Source organism: Schistocerca serialis, chromosome 4, assembly GCF_023864345.2.
Source record: "Schistocerca serialis cubense isolate TAMUIC-IGC-003099 chromosome 4, iqSchSeri2.2, whole genome shotgun sequence".
In the NCBI taxonomy this organism is placed as follows: domain Eukaryota; kingdom Metazoa; phylum Arthropoda; class Insecta; order Orthoptera; family Acrididae; genus Schistocerca; species Schistocerca serialis.
In genome coordinates, this window is record NC_064641.1 from 20,953,160 (window position 1) to 20,978,873 (window position 25,714).

The following is a 25,714-nucleotide window of genomic DNA, read 5'->3' on the forward strand; positions in this document are numbered from 1 at the left end:
GTTACAGTGCCAAAATAGGGTCTCAAACTGCAGATATAACCATTTGATGAATCCGAAATTACATAAACTCTGAGTCCCCATTTTGTTGGTTTTTGAGGATTGTACATTTTGAATAATACACAACCCTTGAACAATACTGTAGATTCATCAGCAGCTAAATACTGATATGGTCGATAAATTTCGAGAAACGTGCCAGACAAGTAATTCAGTACATTTGTCACTTTACTGAGACGTGATTGAACCTGACTTGTTGACATGTGTAGCACTCGTCGGATTAGAAACATGAAGTGCCCAGAAAATTTGCATAAATCGTCGGTGACTAAAATAGTCTGGAAAGAAGTTGGATGATTGTAACCATTCTCTTCAAAAAAAGTCCTGAAAGCTCTTACACTTTTGTAATGCCATATTCAGTAGCACACCGTGGAAGCATTTCATTTCTTCCATGGTAACATTTCTCCAGTCCCACCATGCAGAATGTTGTGGAAGTGGTGTCACTTTACGTATTTTTGATGTAGCATACCTATCTGTTTCATCTGCTATTTGTTGAAATAGGTTATCTGTAAAAATTAATTGAAAGAATCTGACGGGTGATGATGGAACAGCACTACTTTCTGTTATAAAACCACACTTTGATTCGTCAAAAGAAAAATCTGTGAACTCAGTGTCAATGTCGCTCCACATTCGCCACGAATCCTCTGCTGAATCACTAGAAACATGCACATTGTCACTGTTTTCTTCGTCATTGTCACTCGAGTTGTTTTGAAATGAATCACTATCATAACCAAAATCATTTTCACTCTCGTTTTCACTTAGAGATTGCTCTAAAAGATCTAAAATCTCTTCTTCAGAAAGGACTGTACATGAAGAACTAGCCATTTCTAGCGCGTGGACTTGAACGTAATAATTACAATCTTTGACTTAACACAGCTGCTACTGTTCGATACCGAGTTAACACTAGTTCTCCTAGATGGCAGCACACTGCAGCAATAATGCCTAGTAGACTCGAAATAAGTCTGAGAGCTTCGAAAAGTCATGTTGAATGAGGCTCGACATCGGAGCGGAAAACAAATTTCGCGATGTCGAGTGGCACTCGACATTGTAGTGGAAAGGGTTAATACCCACAAGTATAGAGAAAGAAGCTCCTAAGTACAGACTATATGATGTGGGAGATGAAACTGCAACATATTTAATCTTCCAATGCGTAACAGTGAAGGTGAAAAAATAGCAAATATTTGAATCAGTGCAAGGTGTGTTCCTCAAATGATGCATTAGACTTTTTTCTGACTCTGCTATATGCTGCAGAGCAGTCTGACTGACTGGGAAGAATAGAGGCTACTCTTAGCTTTCCAGCAGTAGGTCACTAAATTGTGTCTGTGCTCGTGGGTGGATGGGACAGCTTCTTCCACGAACCTCTACCTAATGGTCACTTAAAACTTAAGATGGAGAAAATGTTAGAGCAATGCTATGTGCTAAATTTTTGTGTGAAGTTCAACAAGACCCCTCTGGAAGTCTTTGGAATGGTTAAGGAAGCCTTCAGAGACAATTTCCTTTCCAGACTGCTGCTGAACAGGTTGGTGAGGCCCATGCAGGACACCCATCAACAACACAAACCTACAACAATGTAACTCGTGTGCACAAGTTCCTGAATTCAGATCTTTGAATAAGTATTTGCTTGATGTTGAAATTGTTGGAATTTCCAAAAACACTTGTTTGTCAGATTGTATTGGAGGACTTGGCCATGCAGAAGATTTGTGCAGAACCTGTGCCCAGAGTTTTTATTGATGCACAAAAACAACACCATGTGGAATTGTTTGAAGAACTCAGGCAACTCTGTGAAGCTGATCCCAATTTCCTGGATAACATGATCACTTGGGGTAAGTCACAGGTGTTTCAGTATAATCCATGGTCAAAGAGGTTGAGGGCAAAATGGCACCTGACTTCAGGACTGTACCAGAAGAAGACTTGCAAGAGTAAGTCTTGGATGAATTCCGTGCTCATTTGTGTGTGTGTGTGTGTGTGTGTGTGTGTGTGTGTGTGTGTTTTTAAAAAAAAAGAAGAAAGGAAAAGAAAAGAAAATAAAGCAAAGGGGCCAGTGCACCATGAGTTCGTATCTCTGGCAAGACCAGCAGGTTTCTGTTTTACAAGGAAATGCTCCAGACACTGAATCACAGGATCACCCACATCCAAAAGGAGTTCTGCCCTTCGTGAAAACTGCACCAAGACAAAGTGCCAGCTCGTGCTGCCTTTGTTATCAAGGACTATCTGTCCTGGATTGGTGTGACAATGGTGCTGCAACCAACCTACCATCCTGACCTGACCCTAGTGGACTTATTCTTCTGTCATGAGCTGAAAAGGAATCTCAAAGGAAAGCATCTGGAGTTGGTGGGCAACATGTTGTGAGCTACATCGAAGCCTTTGCTGAAGAGCATCATGGTTGAGGGGTTCCAAAGAGCTTATGATGCATGGAAACCATGCTGGCAAAAATGTGTTGATGCAGAAGGGTCATAATTTGAAGAATTTTAAGTTATTGAACCTATCCAATCAATGAATTTAAAAAAAGGCACATTACTTTCCAGACAAACCATGTCATCCTGGAGAATGTGTCTAAGGGAAGAACTAATAAAGGGTCCATACTACTCTTCAAAGGCTCTAGCTGGCTTTACTAGAATAATAGGGAGAGATACCACACAATAAACTTAGTTTTGATGTGGGCAATGGGAGTGCTAAGACTGTTGATGTTTTGTCTCCCTGGTTAAATAAAATGATATCAAAATAAACACCCATTCAACAAAGAGACATTGTGTAGATAATCCACCTGTGAAGTCTGTCAACAGTTGAGAAATGTCAGTAACAAGCCGTGTTCATTAGTAAACAATGTGTTTACTGTAATTAAAATATAGAAAGCAAGTTCAGTAAATTGTCTTCCTTCTACATACATAAAACGCTGAAGAGATTCGAAGGATCACTGAATCAATTAAGAAACTGCAAAATGGTACACTCCTGGTGGGGCAGCAAGCTGCTAAACAGCAAGTCACCAGGAGAATATGGTGTGATTACAGGGCTACATACCACTCTAAATTATAGCAGTGGGAGTCAGCTGCAAGACTGTAGTGCATCTGGACACCAACGAATGTGAAGTGTTACTGAGGTCAGAAATGTTATGAAAAGAATAAACTATGAGCCTGAAAAGGAAACAGCCCTCATTAATTCTGCCATTTTATGTATGACAAGTTACATGAGTAAATTGCAGCAGAATTCATCAACCTGAAGAGTGGGCGTTTTATACTTAACCCTATGCAGAGCTGTAAATGACAACATTTTGATTGCACAATTGTAGAATGCAAAGAGCAGGCGACAGATGGGAGATGTGGAGTGGCTGCTCACAAAGGAAATTATCCCTGTACGGCTACACCCATGTGTGTGAATTGGTTGCAGTACTGTCCAGCTGGGAACAGGAAACAACTAGTCTTCATACACCAGGAAAAATGTGCAAGAAATCGAGGCCACCCAAAAGACCCATCCAGCCTCCTACTTTTGTAAAGTCATTCATCTCTACTTTTGTAAAGCCATTTACCTAACAATGAAGCAAAAACCAGTTCTGACACACAAAGAGTGACCGCTGATGAAATCACAACAACCTACACTGTAAATGTAGCAGCAAAGCTGTGCCACAGACTAAACCAGTATGTACACCTAAGACAGAAACAATAGTGTCAGTGTGAAATATTGTTGCCTTCTCATGGCAAGCAGGAAGGGAGCAGCAAAGGGGGAGGGGGAGAAGAGAAAAATAGAGAAGCAGAAAGGCCTATATAGGTGTGTTGACAGGATAGAAGGCATGTGTAGTACTGGACTGTGAGCAGGGAAGGCGATATGTGGGTGGAGAACAGGGACTGGTGAAGTTTGAGGGCAAAGAATATCTTGCAAGGAGTGTACCACTTGTGCAGTTCAGAAAAAATCGGTGTTGGTGGGAAGAAGCAGTTATTTAAGTGAAGCACATCATGTGGGGGTCGCATGCTCAGCAACTGGGTGGTCCAGCTGTCTGTTGACCACAGTTTGGTAGTTGCCATTCATGTAGACAAACAGTTAGTAGTTGTACTAACAAAGAGATAGAGGGGCTGGCCAGTACTTACCTCAGCTCAGTACAGCCGATAGATATACACAAAACAGAACTGAAAATTTATATTCCTAGCTTTCGGAACTTTGTTCCTTCATCAGGGAGGAGAGAGGGGAAAAAAGGGAAGAAGGGAAAGTGGATTCAGTTACTCACAACCCAGGTTATGAAGCAACAGGGAAAGGTAAACAGGGAGGGTAGCAAGGATGGAGGCATGGTTGTCAGAGGGAAGCCAAAGATATTCTACTGTAAGTACTGTGCCAGCTTCAAACCAAAGAGGATGCATACAGAAGTAAAGAGGTATATAGTATAAAGATAAACACAACTATGTAGGATAAAAAGATGCGTGAATGGCTAAAGAGGAAAGGGAAAGAGGAGAAGACTGAAGAGTGAATGGGAGTGAGGTTGTTTAACGTAGGTTCAGTCCAGGGGGATGGCGGGATGAAAGGATGTGTTGGAGTGCAAGTTCCCATCTCCGCAGTTCAGAGGGACTGGTGTTGGGTGGGAGAAGCCAAATGGCACATACGGTGTAGCAGGTTCCTAGGTCCCTAGAGTTATGCTGGAGGGCATGCTCCGCTACTGGGTATTGGGCATCTCCTAGGCGGACAGTTCGTCTGTGTCCGTTCATGCGCTCAGCCAGTTTGGTTGTTGTCATGCCGATGTAAAAGGCTGTGCAGTGCAGGCATGTCAGTTGATAAATGACATGTGTAGTTTCACACGTAGCCCTGCCTTGAATTGTGTATGTTTTACCAGTAGCGGGGCTGGAGTAGGTGGTTGTGGGGGGATGCATGGGGCAGGTTTTGCAGCGGGGTCGGTTACAGGGGTAGGAACCGCTGGGTAGAGAAGGTAGTCTGGGAATATTGTAGGGTTTAACAAGGATGTTACGGAGGTTAGGGGGGCGACGAAAGGCAACTCTGGGTGGTGTGGGGAGAATTTTGTCAAGGGATGATCTCATTTCAGGGGTTGACTTGAGAAAGTCATATCCCTGGCGGAGTAATTTGTTGATGTTTTCGAGGCCAGGATAATATTGGGTGACAAGAGGGATGCTTCTGTGTGGTCTGGGGGTAGGAACATTGTTGTTGGACGGGGAGGAATGTATTGCTCGGGAAATCTGTTTGTGGACAAGGTCTGCAGGATAGTTGCGGGAGAGGAAAGCACTGGTCAGGTTATTGGTGTAGTTGTTGAGGGATTCGTCACTGGAGCAGATACGTTTGCCACGAATACCTAGGCTGTAGGGAAGGGAGCATTTGATGTGAAAAGGATGGCAGCTATCAAAGTGAAGGTACTGTTGTTTGTTTGTGGGTTTGATATGGACAGAGGTGTGGATGTGAGCTTCAACAAGACGAAGGTCAACATCCAGGAAGGTGGCTTGGGTTTTGGAGAAGGACCAGGTGAAATTCAGATTCGAAAAGGAGTTGAGATTATGGAGGAAATTAAGGAGTGTTTCTTCACCATAAGTCCAGACCACAAAGATGTCATCTATAAACCTATACCAGGCCAGGGGAAGCAGCTGTTGGGTCTTCAGGAAAGCCTCCTCCATGCGGCCCATGAAGAGGTTGGCATAGGAGGGAGCCATCCTGGTTCCCATGGCCGTTCCCCTGATTTGTTTGTACGTCTGGCCTTCAAAAGTGAAGTAATTATGGGTGAGGATGAAGTTGGTAAGTGTGATAAGGAACGAGGTTTTTGGAAGATCTTCGGGTGGGCGTTGGGAGAGGTAGTGCTCAAGGGCAGAGAGACCATGGGTATGTGGGATGTTTGTGTAAAGGGATGTAGCATCTATGGTGACAAGAAAGGTTTCAGGTGGGAGAGGAGTGGGAATGGATTTGAGGCGTTCTAGGAAGTGGTTTGTGTCTTTGATGTAGGATGGGAGTCTGCGGGTGACAGGTTGTAGGTGCTGGTCTACCAGAGCTGAGATACATTCGGTTGGGGATTTGAAGCCTGCTACAATGGGACGGCCAGGATGGTTCTCTTTGTGGATTTTGGGTAATAGGTAGAAGGTAGGGGTACGTGGCTCAGGTGGAGTGAGTAAGTCTATGGAAGCCGTTGTGAGGCCTTGTGAGGGACCTTGGATTTTTAGCATTTTTTGCAGCTCAGTCTGGATGGAGGGAATGGGATCCTGGGTAACAGCTTTGTAGGTTGAGGTGTCAGAGAGTTGACGCAGTCCTTCTGCCACATACTCCACACGGTCAAGTACGACAGTTGTGGAGCCTTTATCCGCCGGGAGGATGACAATAGAGCGGTCTATTTTCAGCTCCTTAATGGCACGGGATTCAGCTGGGGTGATGTTGGGGGTTGTCGGGATGTTCTTCAAGAAAGACTGGGAGGCAACACTGGATGTGAGGAATTCCTGAAATGTCTGCAAGGGATGGTTTTGGGGGAGGGGAGGAGGATCCCTTTGAGAAGGCAGTCGGAACTGTTCTAAACAGGGTTCAACACTGGGTCTAGTACTTGGGGGCTGTGTTTGGGTAGTGAAGTGATATTTCCAGTTGAGGTTCCGGGTGAATGAGAGGAGATCTTTAACCAGGGCAGTGTGGTTGAATTTAGGTGTGGGGCTAAAGGTTAAGCCTTTTGATAGAACAGATGTCTCTGGAGGAGAGAGGGATCTGGATGAGAGGTTTAGGACTGAATTGGGACTGGTGATATGTGGCATTTGACTGTGGTTATAGTTGAGATTTGGTCTGTGTGGGGTATGTGCTGGGATGGGGAGATTGAGTAGGGTGGCTAGGCTAGGTTTGTTGGCTATGAGGGGGGTTTTTTGAAGGTTCTGTTGTGGTTGGTGTTTGTGAGGGATAGGGAGAGGGAGCCCACTTCTTAGGTGTTGCACTAGCACTGTGGATAGTTTTTTCAGGTGGTGTGTGGCATGGAACTCAAGTTTGCAGCTGGCTTCTAGGATGATGTTCCTCAGTGTGTTCTCCAAGCAAGGGTTTGAGAGGAGGAGGACTTTGAAGAGAGATAGGAGCTGTTGGGAGTGGTGGTTACATGAAGTAGTGTAGAGATTCAGGACAAGTTGGGTAAGGGCTAAGGATTGAAGGTTCTGGAAGTCCAGGAGAGACTGGTGGAAGGAGGAATTGCACCCGGAGATGGGAACTTTTAAGGTAAGCCCTTTAGGGGTAATTCCAAAGGTTAAGCAGGACTGGAGGAAAAGTATGTGGGATTGCAGTTTGGCTACTGGCCTCGAAAACATCAACAAATTACTCCGCCAGGGATATGACTTTCTCAAGTCAACCCCTGAAATGAGATCATCCCTTGACAAAATTCTCCCCACACCACCCAGAGTTGCCTTTCGTCGCCCCCCTAACCTCCGTAACATCCTTGTTAAACCCTACAATATTCCCAGACTACCTTCTCTACCCAGCGGTTCCTACCCCTGTAACCGACCCCGCTGCAAAACCTGCCCCATGCATCCCCCCACAACCACCTACTCCAGCCCCACTACTGGTAAAACATACACAATTCAAGGCAGGGCTACGTGTGAAACTACACATGTCATTTATCAACTGACATGCCTGCACTGCACAGCCTTTTACATCGGCATGACAACAACCAAACTGGCTGAGCGCATGAACGGACACAGACGAACTGTCCGCCTAGGAGATGCCCAATACCCAGTAGCGGAGCATGCCCTCCAGCATAACTCTAGGGACCTAGGAACCTGCTACACCGTATGTGCCATTTGGCTTCTCCCACCCAACACCAGTCCCTCTGAACTGCGGAGATGGGAACTTGCACTCCAACACATCCTTTCATCCCGCCATCCCCCTGGACTGAACCTACGTTAAACAACCTCACTCCCATTCACTCTTCAGTCTTCTCCTCTTTCCCTTTCCTCTTTAGCCATTCACGCATCTTTTTATCCTACATAGTTGTGTTTATCTTTATACTATATACCTCTTTACTTCTGTATGCATCCTCTTTGGTTTGAAGCTGGCACAGTACTTACAGTAGAATATCTTTGGCTTCCCTCTGACAACCATGCCTCCATCCTTGCTACCCTCCCTGTTTACCTTTCCCTGTTGCTTCATAACCTGGGTTGTGAGTAACTGAATCCACTTTCCCTTCTTCCCTTTTTTCCCCTCTCTCCTCCCTGATGAAGGAACAAAGTTCCGAAAGCTAGGAATGTAAATTTTCAGTTCTGTTTTGTGTATATCTATCGGCTGTACTGAGCTGAGGTAAGTACTGGCCAGCCCCTCTATCTCTTTGTTAGTATTTGTTTCACATCTTATATGAGATTTTCCATTAATCATTTAGTTAGTAGTTGTACACAGATAGGAAGCAACGCGGTGTTTGCTGTTTAGTTGATAGATCACATGGCTGCTTTCACAGCTGGCACTGCCTTTGATGTTGTAGGAGATGCCTGTGACAGACTGGATTAGGTGGTTGTGGGAGGATGTATGGAATAGGGCTTGCAGGGATTTGAGCCATGGGACAATGAACTGGGGGCAGATGTGGAGCCTGTGCCATCTAGGTTCTTCCCACCTACACTAGCTTTTCTGAATTGTGGAAATGGGGACTCTTCCTAGAATGCATCATTAATTCCCGTAACCCCCTTGGCTTCAGCCTTCACTAGTCCCTGCCCTCCACTTGCCTATCCCTTTCCCTGGTGCCATTCCAGTACTACACAAGTCTTCTATCCCACCAACATACACACACACACAGTCTTTCCCTTTCTCTGCTTCACTTTCCTCCCCTCACCCCCCCCCCCCCCCCCTCCACCCTGACCCCTCCACAGCACACTTCCACAAGTAGCACTGACATCTTCCCCCACCCCTACCCTGCTGTCCCTCCCCCTCCCTTCCCAGCACCTCTTCCATGCCCTCACAACCTAACCCAGCCAGATTGCTGCTCATCCCAGATACAGCTGCCATTAAACTGTAGCACTTGGAGACAACAGTGGCCATGTGTGTGACTTGTGCTTGTGTGAATGTGGATGTTTTTTCTGCTTCTGACGGAGGACATAGTTTGAAAGCTGAACATGTCAAGTGTTATTTTCCATTGTGCCTGTCGGCATGTCAACACCTCCATCGTGAGGTGAGTAGCAATCTGTTCTTTTTATACTGTTGTTCTTCCATACTGGACTTTCCATTGTTTGACGAATAGTGATTTTCAAGTACTGTACACCCACAATAAAATATTTTTTTAAAATGAGTTAGACTTACAAAACATCATAAGTTTCATAATAATAATGTGAGTATGTTTACTGTTCATTCCTGTGGTCATGAATATTTTGGAAGTATTTCATAGAAGTCTGGTTAATTAGTGAAATATTTTAATATACCGGGTGATCAAAAACTCAGTATACATTTGAAAACTTAATAAACCACAGAATAATGTAGATAGAGAGGTAAAAATTGACACACGTGCTTGGAATGACATGGGGTCTTAGTAGGAAAAAAAAGCAAAGTTCACATAATGTCCGACAGATGGCGCTGGACAGCAAAACGTCAGTGACTATGCATGACAATCGTGTATAAAAGGAGCTGTAATGAGAGAGAGAATCAGATGCGCCAGCAGTCGCAGCGTGTTGACGTTACCTGAAAAGGCGCTTTTAGTGGATCCTATCGCCATAGGAAGAGGATTTGAATGGGTAAATGTCCGTTGACAAATGCAAATGCAGGTGTGGCGAGAATGATTTCGAAGTTCAAAGCCACGGGTTGTTTAGACGATAGATCCCGAAGTGGCCGACCGAGCACAAGGCTTAATGCTGCTGAGACAGTTCAGGAAGAAATGGAGACTGTAGCGTGTTCGTCTATGCACGGGGAAGTCAGCGCTCGTGCAGTCACACGTCGCACCGGCATTCCATACACTAGTGTTTGGTTGGCACTGAGGCGTACCCTCCAGTGCTATCCGTACAAAATCCATCGGCATCATGAACTGTTACCTGGCAGTTTAGTGAAGCAGACGGCATTTGCGGTATGGGCGTTTCAAAAGTTGGCGGAAGATGACGATTGGTTGAGTAACATGTTGTGGATCGACGAGGCTCATTTCACGCTCCAAGGATCCGTCAACGCCCACAACTGCAGAATTTGGGCTACCAAAAATCCTAGAATTGTCGTGGAAACTCCATTGCATGATGAGAAAGTCACGGTATGGGTTGGATTTACCACATCTACCGTTATCGGGCCTTTTTTCTTTGAGGAAATGTGTGATTCTGGTTTTGTAACTGCTACCGTGACAGGTGAGAGGTACGCCGATATGTTACAGAATTGCATCATCTTCAGCCTGGCTGATAAACATCTGCTGGAACGTACGATGTTTATGGAGGATGGCTCTCCACCCCATATTGCTAGACGCGTGAAAGATCTCTTGTGCGCGTCGTTTGGTGATGATTGTGTGCTCAGCCGCCACTTTCATCATGCTTGGCCTCCCAGGTCTCCAGACCTCAGTCCGTGCGATTATTGGCTCTGGGGTTACCTGAAGTCGCAAGTGTATCATGATCGACTGACATCTCTATGGATGCTGAAAGACAACATGCAACGCCAATGCCTCACCATAACTCCGGACATGCTTTACAGTGCTGTTCACAACATTATTCCTTGACTACAGCTATTGTTGGGGAATGATGGTGGACATATTGAGCATTTCCTGTAAAGAACATCATCTTTGCTTTGTCTTACTTTGTTATGCTAATTATTGCTATTCTGATCAGATGAAGCACCATCTGTTGGACAATTTTTGAACTTTTGTATTTTTTTGGTTCCAATAAAACCACATGTCATTCCAAGCATGTGTGTCAATTTGTACCTCTCTATCTACATTATTCCGTGATTTATTTAGTTTTCAAATTTATACTGACTTTTTGATCACCTGGTATATTTCGATTAAAATATGTGCCTTCAAAAACTACAGGATGGGTAAAATAAAAGTGGTCCAGGAAATATTTATAAGACTAATGTGAAACTGATCCTTAGAAGGCTGGAGAGATGAGTGGAGGAGAAAAGTTTTGGTTTCTCAACAGAGATGTCTGTATTTCCCTTCTTAACAATTCATGTTCTGTTTCCAACTTTCCTAAACTGAGAATTAGGGACCCTATACCTAATTTTAAAGAAATCCTAAGCCTTTTCAGGCTCATCTTCAGATGACACATGGAGAAGCTTACATATTTGTACTTGCAATGTGGTGCTTGACACTGGAGATTGCTTCATGCAGCAGTTTAGCATGAATGCTGGATGGTTACCAGCAACAATCACTGTGTGTAGTAACAAATAATAATAATTATAATAGTGTATAGTAGTCGATTCAGTGCCTGATAGGCAAAGGCAATGGAAGCTGCCGGTTGGATGCGAAGACAAATACTTGCCATACTGAAACATGAAGCAACCTCCATCTCACAGCAACATGCTGCAGGCATGAATATGTAAACTTTTGCTGCCACATTTGAAAATGAGCTGAAAACACTTAAAAATTAGTTCATGCAAATAAAGAAATGTTACACAAGTGACTGGGTCACAGCTATTATTATTTATATTCACTGCTATAAAAAGATTCATTATACAAGTAACTTAGTATATTACAGAACTCAGCTGAACAACATTTAATTATATTACTATTTGCTTGATCATAATCACTTAAATTTTATTTTTAGGCATTGATAATTTCTTTTGAAAACTGTATGTAGTTCAAATTGACCAAACTTTTTATGAACTGCTTTCCTTGGAAACAGTAAGACTGTCATTAAGGAAGTGTTCAGATCTACACTTGACAACAGATTTAAAGGATGACTTTTTTTGGAATCCCTGAATTATTTCCCATTGTTATGTATAAATTTGAAATTTGGCTCAAAGGTGCCTGCAACCTTCAACGCTTCAGACATCAAGATGTCAACAAATGCAGAAAAAGACCAGAGTGCTGGATTTCATGTGAGGTGTAAGGTGGGCCAATGATGTCACGTTTGCACTGAATTTCACCACATTTCTTCCCAAGAGCACTATGGACATGTCACACAATGGAAAGGTTGTCACACCCCCTCTTACCCACATTTTATCTCTTCTTTTGATTCCTTCACAACACCCAGCATTGAAAGCACATTGTTTTCTTATATGTGGCCAAGGAAAACAATCCAAACACGCTGCCACTCAGAATCAAAATGAAAAGGCCTCAGGTGACATAAAGGGCATCAATGAAACCATGTTTTCCGTTGAGGCATTGATTCGCAAACATTTTGTGGTCAAAAATGACAGTTCACAGTGCGATGAGCAACTGAAAGATGTTCTTGAGAATCTTTGACACCCAGCAGACACTTCAAACCTTCTCTAAAGACGTCATGGGCCAGCAACCCCACCAAACCCTTAGGAGTGCAGTATGACCACAATTTTTTCTTTGGTGCACAGCGTGAAACCACAGGAGACCATTAAAAACCATTAGACAAAATTTGAACCCCATCTGAATCAGCAAAGGGTGTTTATGCTTTGCAACCCTCCTGTTTTGTGCCCTCATGTTGCATTATCATGGAGGGGTGTGACATTGGAAGATGTGTAAATAAAATGGCAAAGGGCCCCTGTAACACTCCAGTTTGGCAACACCCTCAGTGCCTCCCACCCACATTTATTGAGCATTTTAAAAATGTACTGATACAGAGTAAATCTGTGACGAGAGTCCTAGGAGCCTGTGGGTAAGCAATTACTTTGTACCTCTCCATGCTGGTATGCCTACTTGCAGGCAGCCAGGACTCTAGCAGGCAGCCAGGACTCTCTCATTTTTTTTCTCTGTACAGGTACATTTTTAAAGTGGTCAACAAACATGAGCAAATGGCACCGGGGGTGTTGTTGCTGAAATGGGGAGTCTTAGAGAGACTCTTTCCATTTTATTCATGCCCTTCCATGATCACTCATAGGAAAGTGCAAAATAGGAGGACTAAAAAAGTGTAACTAATTCTGATTGCATTCAGATTTTGTCAAATGGTTTTGAATCGTCTCTTGCAGTGCCACATTGTACACTGGAGCAAAAATTGTGGTCACACTGCGCTCCAAAGGGATGCAACCATTTTCAGTGGGGTTGCTGGCCCACAATCTCCTTAGGGAAGGGTTGAAGTGTCTGTGGGGTGTCAGTTGTGCCAAAGATTGTCAGGAACAGTGGACAAAGTTCAATCAGTGGACTAAGTTCAAAACCATCGTACAGTATGCAATAGATGAGTATGTGCCAAGCAAGATCATAAGAGATGGAAAAGAGCCACCATGGTACAACAACCAGGTTAGAAAACTGCTACAGAAGCAAAGGGAACTTCACAGCAAACATAGCCAAAGCCTTGCAGACAAACAAAAATTACACGAAGGGAAATGTAGTGTGAAGAGGGCTAAGCGAGTGGCGTTCAACGAATTCGAAAGTAAAGTTCTATGTACTGACTTGGCAGAAAATCCTAAGATATTTTGGTCTTATTTCAAAGCGGTAGGTGGATCAAAACAAAATGTCCAGATACTCTGTGACCAAAATGGTACTGGAACAGAGGATGACAGACTAAAGGCCGAAATACTAAATGTCTTTTTCCAAAACTGTTTCACAGAGGAAGACTGCACTGTAGTTCCTTCTCTAGATTGTCACACAGATGACAAAATGGTAGATATCGAAATAGATTACAGAGGGATAGAAAAACAATTAAAATCGCTCAAAAGAGGAAAGGTCGCTGGACCTGATGGGGTACCAGTTCCATTTTACACAGAGTACATGAAAGAACTTGCCCCCCTTCTTGCAGCGGTGTACCATAGGTCTCTAGAAGAGCGTAGCATTCCAAAAGATTGGAAAAGGGCAGAGGACACATCCCTGGGCGGGAGGGGGGGGGGGGGGACAATACTATAGAAAAGTTTCATTTAGCTCACCCTTTGCCAAACCACTGCGTCCCCTCCCCCTTTTCCCTCATGAAGCCATTTATCACAATAGCTGCACAGCACCCCAGAACCACTCTCCTGTGGCAGTTCAAACTCTTCATCCTCATAATTGTTGACAAACAGTATGAAGTTTGTACTAATTAACAGGAAACATTTTTATACATTACGGTCAAAATACACAATTAAGTTATAAAATGCACTGAGTGTACAATTTTCAAGGGACAAGACAAATAACATGCAGTTAGATGGAAACTTGTTAATTTTTGGGCAGTGGTAATTTAGGCCTACAGATGTATATAATACGAGATATTTTTAGTTCAAAAGCAGATTTTCCGGGCCAACACATCCAATCCTGGCACAATTGATCCCTCCAAAAAGCAACTCAGGAGTACACCACTTGTCACTCAGTATTATTCTGGTCTGGACTGTATTAATCAGTTGCTTTGACAAGGCTGTGACTTCCTAAAATTGTGCCCTGGAATGATATCCATTGTGTCTTAGATTTTGCCTGCTGCACCTAGAATAACTTTCTGTCACCCTCCCAATGTCCACAAAACCCTTGTCAGACCCTATGCTCCTTCTGCACGCATCTCCCTACTTTATGGCTGCTACCCCTGTGACCCCATCCCCATTGCAAGACTTGCCCTATGTACCCTCCTAGCACCGCCTACAACAGCCCTGCACTGGCAAAACATATACTATCAAAGGGGAAGCCACCTATGAAACAACCCGTTACATACCAGCTATTATGTAAACACTGTTTGGCCTTTTACATCGGCATGACCAAATTATCAATTAGGATGATTGGGCATAGGGTGTATACTAGCACTCACTATCCTGTTGCGGAGTATGCTCTACAACATGACAGTCATGACCTCGGTGCCTGTTTTACCACACGTGCCAACTGGATTCTTCCCCCAGACACCGGTGTTACAGAACTCCACAGGTGGGAAATAGGACTACAACATGTCCTTGGTTCTCGCCATCCACTTGTCCCTAATTTACATTAATTTCTTCCACCTCAGTGCGTCTTCACAGTAATTACTTCTTTCTTCACTCTGTTTTAGTTGTCTATATCTTTCATTTTCTTACCTGTCTATTTTTCAACATCCCCCTCCTACCCCAGTTTCACCCTTATTAACTTGTGCACAATATTTTGTCAGGAATGTCTACCACCTTTAAGCTCTCAGGTTCTCAATTCTTGTCCAGTGCAGTCCCCAACAATCAGTCTTTTCTTCTCATCCCATTCTCCCATTCTATCCACAATTCTGGGTGACTTTTCTGAAATATACCCTTTTTTCATAGACCCTCCAGTCCTTTTCCCTCTCCCCTTTTCCTTCGCCTTCAACGCTTCTGGCGGAAGAAGAAACCACTGGCTCCAAAAGCTTGCATAATTATACCATTTTTGTGTGCATGTTCTACTGCCGCTTGGTGAGTAGATTTTTTATATATCCAATTACATTACATTGTCAGAGATATTTTTAGATATCTGCAGTTACACAAATATAGTAAACCCTAATGTCTGTGTAAAGAACAAAAGCAGTTGGGCCTTGGTGCCCTGAAACAGTAGCTCTGTGTGTGTGTGGGCGCGCGTGTGTGTGTGTGTGTGTGTGTGTGTGTGTGTGTGTGTGTGTGTGTGTGTGTGTGCGCGCGCGCGCGCGCGCGTGTGCATGTGTGTGTGTTTGTGTGTATGTATATGTTTGTGAGTATGTGTATGTGGGAGGGGGGGGGGGGGTTGTATGAATGTGAGACAAACAGCTTTTTAGTGGTTGTGCCCACGTAGAGTACTACCCAGTGGATGCAGCTACATTGGTTGACAGCATGACTGCTTTCACAGTTGGCCCTGTTTCTGATGTGGTAAGAACCATAGGAAATGTATGTGACAACCATAGGAAATGTATGTGACAGTACTGGAGTAGGTGGTAGCAGGAGAATGTATGAGACAGATCTTGCATCTAAGTCCTTTACTGGGATATGAGCCATGGGGCAGGGGTTAAGAGCAGGGGTGGAATGGGGCTGGAGAACAATATTCCATACATCGAGTATGCAGTATAATACCACTATGGGAAGGGTGGGGAGGACATTTTTATTTCAGAGCGTGACAAGAGGTTGTCAAAACCCTGACAGAGAACATGATTCACATTTGCTCCAGTTCGTGGTGGTGCTAAGTCATGAGGGGAGTATGTACAGGATGGAAGAGGACTGGGACACAAGGCATGATATCTCTGTTTCTGTGCAATGTGGGGAGGGTAATTTTGATCCACAAAAGCCCCATGAGATCTTCGGCTTATTGGCATATTTGGTATAGCAATTCATCGAAATTCCTCTTCTTCTATCCATCAGTCCTCAGCAGTCAGAGTTGACTGTCAGTGTGTCAGAAAATCATGTGAAAATGATGCAGTCCCAGTTGTTACCCTTTCTGCTAAGTCCTTTGCCCATTATAAATGTTCCTTTGTATTTCCTTTCTCTTCCCAGTAGTTGGATGTGCCAACGTAACTGAATTTATGATACGTATTTATTCCATCAATTGGGAATGACTTCAGTGATAACAATATTTTTCTTAGATGGATTGTGCACTTCTGTGCTCCAAAATGGTCATAACCTACATGAATATGGTACCCTGTGCTTTCGTAGTAGCAGCCATTGTCATTCACAGTGCCTTGTTGTTGTTGTTGTTGTTGTTGTTGTGGTCCTCAGTCCTGAGACTGGTTTGATGCAGCTCTCCATGCTACTCTATCCTGTGCAAGCTTCTTCATCTCCCAGTACCTACTGCAACCTACATCCTTCTCAATCTGCTTAGTGTATTGATCTTTTGGTCTCCCTCTACGATTTTTACCCTCCACGCTGCCCTCCAATGCTAAATTTGTGATCCCTTGATGCCTCAGGACATGTCCTACCATCCGGTCCCTTCTTCTAGTCAAGTTGTGCCACAAACTTCTCTTCTCCCCAATCCTATTCAATACCTCCTCATTAGTTACGTGATCTACCCATCTAATCTTCAGCATTCTTCTGTAGCACCACATTTCGATAGCTTCTATTCTCTTCTTGTCCAAACTATTTATCGTCCATGTTTCACTTCCATACATGGCTACACTCCATACAAATACTTTCAGAAACAACTTCCTGACACTTAAATCTATACTCGATGTTAACAAATTTCTCTTCTTCAGAAACGATTTCCTTGCCATTGCCAGTCTACATTTTATATCCTCTCTACTTCGACCATCATCAGTTATTTTACTCCCTAAATAGCAAAACTCCTTTACTACTTTAAGTGTCTCATTTCCTAATCTAATCCCCTCAGCATCACCCGATTTAATTTGACTACATTCCATTATCCTCGTTTTGCTTTTGTTGATGTTCATCTTATATCCTCCTTTCAAGACACTGTCCATTCCGTTCAACTGCTCTTCCAAGTCCTTTGCTGTCTCTGACAGTGCCTAGACTTCCTAAATAATTTTCTATTATATAATTTCCAATGGAGATCTCTTTGTTCATCATTATTCTGCCAGCAGAGAATAATTTCTTCTAAGCAGTCATATTCTCTTTGAAAAGTGTACAGATTCCTAGACATTAACTTGATTCAAGTTTCACATTGAAATCTGTGATTTCCTCCATCTTTTGCTCTCTCAGTATCCAACCTGGCTTTATAGAGGGCCATGGCATTTAAAACTTGTTCAGTAGTTGTGACTTTTTCACACTTTATCTCTCATTGGGTGTGATACTTTTTTATTCGTGTTTTGCTGACAGTCATTGCAGCTAATTGAATTTCTGCTTGACTGATCAGTTTACTTCAGCCTAATTTAATCTCCACAAACTTTTTATTGAATGACAAGTTGTTTGAATGGCCCGATAGTGTAGCTATGAGGAATCCTTTGTCCTCCACCGCTGCTTGAAGGAGCCTTTGTTGACAGAAGGTGAAACAGAATGGTTAATTACATTGCTAATCAAATGAAAAGAGTAATTTTCTTTATGACATGAAGTAATAAAATATTTTGCTGTTAAGTTGACAATTAAATCACTTCAGCCCTTTTTAAAGATATATGTTGGTGGTCATAATAGAGACTGTGAACTGGAAGCTGAACAGATATTAAAATAGAGCATTATTCAAACTTAATCCTTTTATTATGAGTTTTGAAAAACAAACCCTTGTGCCTGTACCATTGAAACCTTCTTGCTTCTTTGTTCATGTAGATGATACCCTTTTATAGCAGATATAACTTTTACGTCTTGTGTAACTTCCTAACACCAATGGATATTGAAATGGGGGCTGCCTTACCTAGATTTATTTGTCGGGAAGAAGGTGATTGAATGAAAGAACTGGGGTATGTGGTAAACAGAAAGTCAAATCACACAGCTGCGACATCCTGACAGTTATGTCTCCATCAGGCTCAACATCGAGTGGTACTTTGTATCGTGGCACACAGAGCCCACTCATTGCAAGTGTACCTTCCTCCAAAGTTGGTATAGTTTAGTACAGTGTTGAATCACTCTGCGATGCTGACGCACTGATGGCACTGAGATGAAAGCCCGTAAGTTTGTAGCTCTTCTTGCTCTAAACAGGAAACATTTCAAACAAAATGTGATGAACTTGCTATGCATATTGTATTTGTTTAATCTCATTCCTTAACTCATTCTCCTGTGCTTCTGAGCTGTGTGGTCTTATGACCATCCTTGTAATTTGCTACATTTTTGTCTTTTTAATTGATTGCCATTGCAAGCATTGAGGCAACATAAATCAATAAGTTAACATACATTGCTTGTTTTTATTCAAAAAATGCCATGTGGAATAAAGAAAATTTTCGTTTGTACAAAAGTGTGCTGTAAGAATAGCATATGTCGCTCACCCACTTTCATCATGAAGACGACTGTTGATAGAGTTAGGTATTTTAGCTACAGTATCATAACACATATTTTCTCTTGTGAAATATGTTGTTAACAGTCCATTAGACTTCAAAAGGAATAAAGATATGAATAATTACAATACTAAATGAAAAAATGCTTTCATTACTCTGCATTAAAATGGATTTTAGCTCAGACACAAAAGATAAATGCTATCAGTATCTTGGGTCACTTAGTGGTAAAAATGACTGACAGATAACAAAGCATAATTTTAAAATAAGCTAAGTATTTGTATATTGGTCAGCTACTCCTACCATAGAATAATTTTTATTTAGAAACTTGTAGCTTATTTAGTGCTAAAGTATCACATACTTACTCTATTGTTAAACTTTATTTCTGTTTCCATCATGTAAACTCACATGTAATGTCAACATGTTGTCATATATAAGCACAAAAAAAAAAAAAAAAAAAAAAGAAAAAAAAGAGCCTTGTTTATTGACATATTGCCCAGTTCCAGTCATTGCAATATGTTGTGCAAGTGAGCTATGGAACATGTCACTAACTAACTTGCTTTCATTTCTTTGACAGTTTCTTGGTTTTGTTTTTTGTATTCTCATCCAGTCATCCACTCAATATAGTAACATCTGCTCTTTCTCCATTTTAAAGTTTCGTGTTTGTACTTTATCTCTCTTTATTTTTGACCTGGCGCTACCTTGTGGGTACATACTTTTCTGTACATATTTTGCCTAATACTATTCTTTACCATACAGAAATGGGAAACCTGGTCTTTGTTGTATATTCATTGCTTCATTGTATGTTGTATATTATGTGTTTATTATTGTATATTATCATTGTATGTTGTATATTCATTGTTCTGCATGGGATGAAACTATATTATGTATAACTCTCAGAATAAAGTGACATCAGTTTCATTCTAAATCATTCCATAGATATTAATGTGTTTGATTACAGGACTGTGGGTGAAAATTCCTGCTACAGACCCAATCCTCCACCATATTCAGGATTTTCACAGAGGTAAGTATGTTGTTTCTTTCTGACCATATAATTGATTACATAGTCTAAAAGATGTGAATTGAAGGAGGCTATTTTTAGATAGCTGCTGGTCATATTATTAGGCTCCATTTCAATAATAAGTCCAATTTAGTAAAAGAAGTTGGAGTACTATTTTTAGACTAAAATATGATACCGTCGTCACTGTTTAGCTTATCTGTTCTGTATTAATAATAAATCTGTAGAGCTGTCATGTCTGTCTGTTTGAAAATCCTTCAAAACTACCAGATGAATTTTCATGGAGTTTTTGCAGGTAACTTGCGGATAGCTTGGGGCACCATATAGGCTTCGTTTCATCAAAATCGAATCTTTGAAAAAAATTGTGATTGAAAGTTCTATTGAAAACTGCCTTATCTGTATGTCTGTCTGTTTTATCACACTAATCTCTTTCATACTGTTTCCACAGGTAAGTTTAGCATAATGTGAGGCAACATATAGGCTTTATTTAATCAAAATCAGATCACAGAAAGAGAAGATATCACAATTGAAAGTTTTATCCATACTGATACTGTTATGTTTTTAAGACCAACCTGCAGAACCGATTTTACTGAAGTTTGCTACAGAGATAGCCTGAACCATGAGGAAGAACATAGGCTAACCATGAGAAAGAACTTAGGCTACTTTAGAAAGTATGTAGTACATGATACTTGAATATTTGTAGTACATGATATTTGAAGAATATTACATGAATTGGGGAAAATATTTACTCTTCGAAAAACCTGTTTACTCTATGACTTTTGATCTGTGTCACATTTGTGAAAATGCTTTTATTGGTTGATATGTGCTATGTGATATGATTCAAAGTAACAAATACAATGCTTATACAATCTTCAGAGTCTCTAATGCATACTTCCATGCTGATAGTTGTAATTGTAATTACTAATTAGTTGTAATTGTATAATGTATAGCTACTGCAGTAGCGTGATGCGTAGATGCGTGTACCTGCCCGTGCCCTTCCATACATGCTACTCGGCACTTAAGCTGTGCATCCCAACACATTGTGCATTGGGACAGCTTGGGAGGGGGGAGAGCTTAAGCAGACACATCAGGGCTGGTGATGTGACAGCAAATACATTAGCTTATTTACTCACCATCACTCATCAGAACAAAACTACATATATGTGAGCACAACTGAGGGTAACACGTAGTGTATAATAACGCCATGAGATGCTACTATTTCCTGTTGGTTACGTAGAATAAATGATCCATAGGTGTTTCGGTAGATTTCGTTTGCAAATTGAGATGCCAACATTGTGTGGATCTAAACAACTTTATTTGGTATGCCCTCCCAAAATATGTTCTCATGTGGTAGGCCCTTCATCTCACAGCAGCATGTATTCCCAACACTGTCAATTTTTTGTTGTTTACATTCTAATCTCTATCTTTCCCTAAATTTTTTGCCCTCCACGGCTCCTTCTAGTACAGTCAAACCTCAATACATCGGAGACCTGTCTGTATTGACTTTTCTCTCCCCCCCCCCCTCCGCCCCCCCCCCCCCCCCCCCATCCTTTGGAAGCCCAAAACTGTGATATTTCGAATAAAACCTGCCAATATATAAGCGTTTTTGGAAGGCTTGAGAGGTACAGATTTTACCAGTGGACAAAAACTCTTTATATCAAAATCTTTTATATGGTACCTCTGAATATTGAAGTGCACATAAATAGGGAAATCCTAGTCCCTCCCCTCCCTACATCAGTGCATCTGTGAGATTTGCATCGCGTTGCAGCTCCCACATCGGCCTAGCAGGTGTGATTTTAGGCAATGTATGTTTCGAATTAAGTCGGGTGATGCTGAGGGAATTAGATTAGGAAATGAGACACTTAAAGTAGTAAAGGAATTTTGATATTTAGGGAGCAATATAACTGACGATGGTCGAAGTAGAGAGGATATAAAATGTAGACTAGCAATGGCAAGGAAAGCGTTTCTGAAGAAGAGAAATTTGTTAACATCGAGTATAGATTTAAGTGTCAGGAAGTCGTTTCTGAAAGTATTTGTATGGAGTGTAGCCATGTATGGAAGTGAAACGTGGATGATAAATAATTTGGACAAGAAGAGAATAGAAGCTTTCAAAATGTGGTGCTGCAGAAGAATGCTGAAGGTTAGATGGGTAGATCACATAACAAATGAGGAGGTATTGAATAGGATTGGAGAGAAGAGAAGTTTGTGGCACAACTTGACTAGAAGAAGGGATCGGTTGGTAGGACATGTTCTGAGGCATCAAGGAATCACCAGTTTATTATTGGAGGGCAGCGTGGAGGGTAAAAATCGTAGAGGGAGACCAAGAGATAATGCACTAAACAGATTCAGAAGGATGTAGGTTGCAGTAGGTACTGGGAGGTGAAGAAGCTTGCACAGGATAGAGTAGCATGGAGAGCTGCATCAAACCAGTCTCAGGACTGAAGACCACAACAACAACAACAACAACATGTTTTGATTGAGTATGAGCTGTAAGTGTCAGCCATGGACTGTAAGCAGAAATGTCTGACAATCAGTGAAAAACAAAAAAATTGACGAAGTGAAAGCAGGAGTGAAGAAAAAGAAAAACATAGCTGCAGAACTTGGGATTCAGCAAGCACACTGTCAACGGTAATCAAGAATGAAGATGGCATGATAACCATGGATGTAGGGGCAGATCAGAAACAACAATGAAAGGCTGAGTTTTCAAGTTTAGGAGAGTGCTTAGTGCAGTGGTTCCTACAACAAAGGAACAATAATGCGAACATTGGGTGGACTTATTTTTAAGGAGATTATTTTGTGGTAGTTTTGGGATACAATACGTTACGTCTGAGCAATGGACAATTTGAAAATTTCAGGAAAAGTCATGGTATTGTTTTCTGAAAAGTGTGTGGGGAAAGTGACAGTTTAGGTAACAAAATTTGTAATGAGTTGAAGTTAGAATTGCAGAGGATCCTTCAAAATTACAAACTGGATGATGTTTTTAATGCAGATAATCTTGGACACTTTTGCAAATGTTTTCCAGACAAAACTTTGACAATCTGAGGAGAAAAAGTCACAGGGTCAAGCTAAGCAAAGATCGGAAACCAAAGAAGCCATGATGTTTTTCTGGGTGGATGTCATTCCGTGTGGAGTATACTGGCCTGATTATTTAACTTCAGTGGTAGTTAACTTAGAAACAGTGCAAAGTACTTATTTTTTTTCTGAAAAATTATTTCTCAACACAACCTATCCTGCAATGCTCTTACAAGCTTTTCACACTTTTTCTGACCAGCTCGTGTACTGTCAGCTTTCTTATTTATGGATTGGTGATGTGTAATGTATCAGAAAGATGTCTTGCTATTGTAACATACTATAACGTAAGAAGCTTGAAGCACATAACTACAGGCTTCATGAACAACTTAAATATTATGGAAAGTTTTACAATTTCATCTTACATTCAGTTCATGATTCCTTAAGCCAAGTTTACATTAGTTTGCTTTCATTTATTAGTTGCATTAGACCATTTAACTGTTTTTACTTATGTGCTAAAATATTTACAGGCGTTATATTTTGGCTCGTTTCAGCACATCAGATCATGTGGATTTCTGACTTCCGGACAAATACAAAATGTGGTATTGTTAAATCTGTGGAAAACAGGATTACTGCTACCAGAGTTTGCTGAGCAACAAGAAAAGTGATTTTCCTGATGTGTGATGTGAGGCAGTATTACTAGCTTCATCATTCAAAAGACTATTAATTTGATCTTGCAATTCAAAATTATCTTGTGCAGTGGTTGCAGCAAACCATATATTTGAATGATGTGCATATTCATCATGCAAGTAATGAGCCAGAAATAATAAAACAATGGGACTCCAGGTAGCAATGTCAACAATGTAGGAAAAGATAGATTGCTACCTACTATAAAAATGACACAGAAAACTAAAGACAGACACAATTAAAATACATTTACACAAACCTTTTGGACACATCCTTCATCAGCAAAAGCAAAACACACATCATTCATTCACCTCACGCACACATGACCACCAGCATCAGTAGCTCAGGCCAGAATGTGGAGTTGGCAGTCATGTGTGCATGTGACATGCTCACTTGTGTGAATGAATGGTGTGTGTTTCTCTTTTGCTGATGAAGGCTGTGTGTGAAAGCTTTGTGTAAGTGCCTTTTAATTGTGCCTGTCTGCAACTTAACGCGTCATCTTTACGGTAAGTATCAATCTATCTTTTTCTATATTGCACACAAAAATAATAGTTCTTTTTCAAATTTTGAAGCTGAAAGCTTTGTTGCTATCTAAAATAATTATAAAAAACTTACATGTTTGTTTCTTCCATGTTATTACCTTTTTGTTGATTGTTGAAGTAGTCTAGCTATTTAAGGTTAAAAATTTTCTACATAATTTTAGACAAGTGTGTTCCATCATCCACTACACTTGCTACTAAATGCCTGTGCCCATTGTAACTGCCATTGTTTAGATTGGTGTTGTGTCATTCACTTCGCTGAACTTATCTGTGATGTCACCCATACCAGCCACACATGCTGATTACATTGTCCTTGACAATACTGGTGCACTTTGTGATAGTCAGCTCGTGAACCCTGCAGAGAATACCACAGTGCGATTTGTAGAGCACAGCCCAGTAAACATACACCTTAACATAGGAATTCATATGATACTTGAATAAACTTATTTGCTCTTATTATTATCGGCTTTGCAAAAATTATATTGCTTTGAAGTTTTTCTTTGATCCGAAGATTGTGGTGGAAAAAAAAATTGGTTGATAGACCAAGAAATAGATGTAATTTATTGATGTATAACAGCGAAGCAAAAAAAGGAAAACAAGTACATCAGTTACATGAAACTATTTTTATCCTGCATGCATAAATCTGTTACCCTCGACACCCTGTATCACCATGTACATTACTTATATAGTGTTGGGCTTTGTAGTGTAGTCATAATTGTAAGAAAGCATTAAAACAAAGCATTTGTACCAATATTCGCAGACAAGATATTTTACTGTAATGGGCAGTGAACTTGCTGCAGCATATGTTACAAGTATGTAGATATGTATAACTATATTCATAAGGTAACAGATTTGGCAATATTCTCCATAGAATAATAAGCATATTTTTCAAAAAGTTTCATTCAGAATAAGTTTGTTTCGTGGTGGAAATAGTTCTCCAAATATTCCTACAGCAAAAGAAATAAAATGTTTGAGCATTAGGTAAATAAGCAGAAAATAGAGCATTAATTTTGATACTGATAAATGTATGAATACCAAGACATACACATGCTTTACTGTATCATCTCAAGAGAGACTCTCAAGAAACAGAGATTTGGCAGTGTAAGTTCAGAACCTTCAATGTGTGGTAGAGACTATAATTAGCAGCTTCTACATTCTTTAGTGTGCCTGTCTACCAACTATCAGTTCTTCCACACTCTATCTTCACACGAAAAAATACTTGTCAAAGCTAATCCCACATGCTTATCTTTGCATTTTTTTTTTTTTATAGTGAGTATTCTTTGATTAGTTATAATGTTAAATTCAGTTTGTTGTATACAATCTAGTATTTTTATTATTATTTTAATTCTTGTGATAGACAGGTAATGTTACTGTCACTTGTGTTATATGTAAGTAGTTTTTAACAGTCTGTACCTTGATAATAAAATTCTCATACCAAAAAAAGTTGTTTCTTTTTTCTCAATTATTATAACTGCCAGTTGACTCTGTGGACCCCTAATGAATAAAATTCACCTCATTGGACCATCATAATGACTACTTTCTTTCATAATAATGGATGGTTTGGTGAATGTCGATAACAGTTATTTGCACATAGCTACATATTCGTCATGTAGAATGGTCAGAGCATTATAAAATGGTGCTCTGATACCCAAAGCTTATTTTGTATAGGGAACATCTTA

The 25,714-nt window shown here is 41.0% G+C and overlaps 1 protein-coding gene across 2 annotated transcripts in view; it reads left to right on the forward strand.

Annotated features, from left to right (window-relative positions):
- The window catches only part of LOC126475075 (epsilon-sarcoglycan), a 106,502-nt gene extending 81,041 nt beyond the window's left edge, over positions 1-25,461 (forward strand). The window contains exons 9-10 of one of the 2 annotated variants that reach the window (XM_050102635.1): positions 19,744-19,806; positions 23,364-25,461. In XM_050102635.1, the coding sequence (XP_049958592.1) occupies positions 19,744-19,806; positions 23,364-23,388 (88 nt within the window). In that variant the 3' untranslated portion in view covers positions 23,389-25,461. The remainder of the gene's footprint in view (positions 1-19,743; positions 19,807-23,363) is intronic. The other variant, XM_050102636.1, reaches the window with a different exon arrangement.
- The last annotated feature ends 253 nt before the right edge of the window (positions 25,462-25,714 follow it).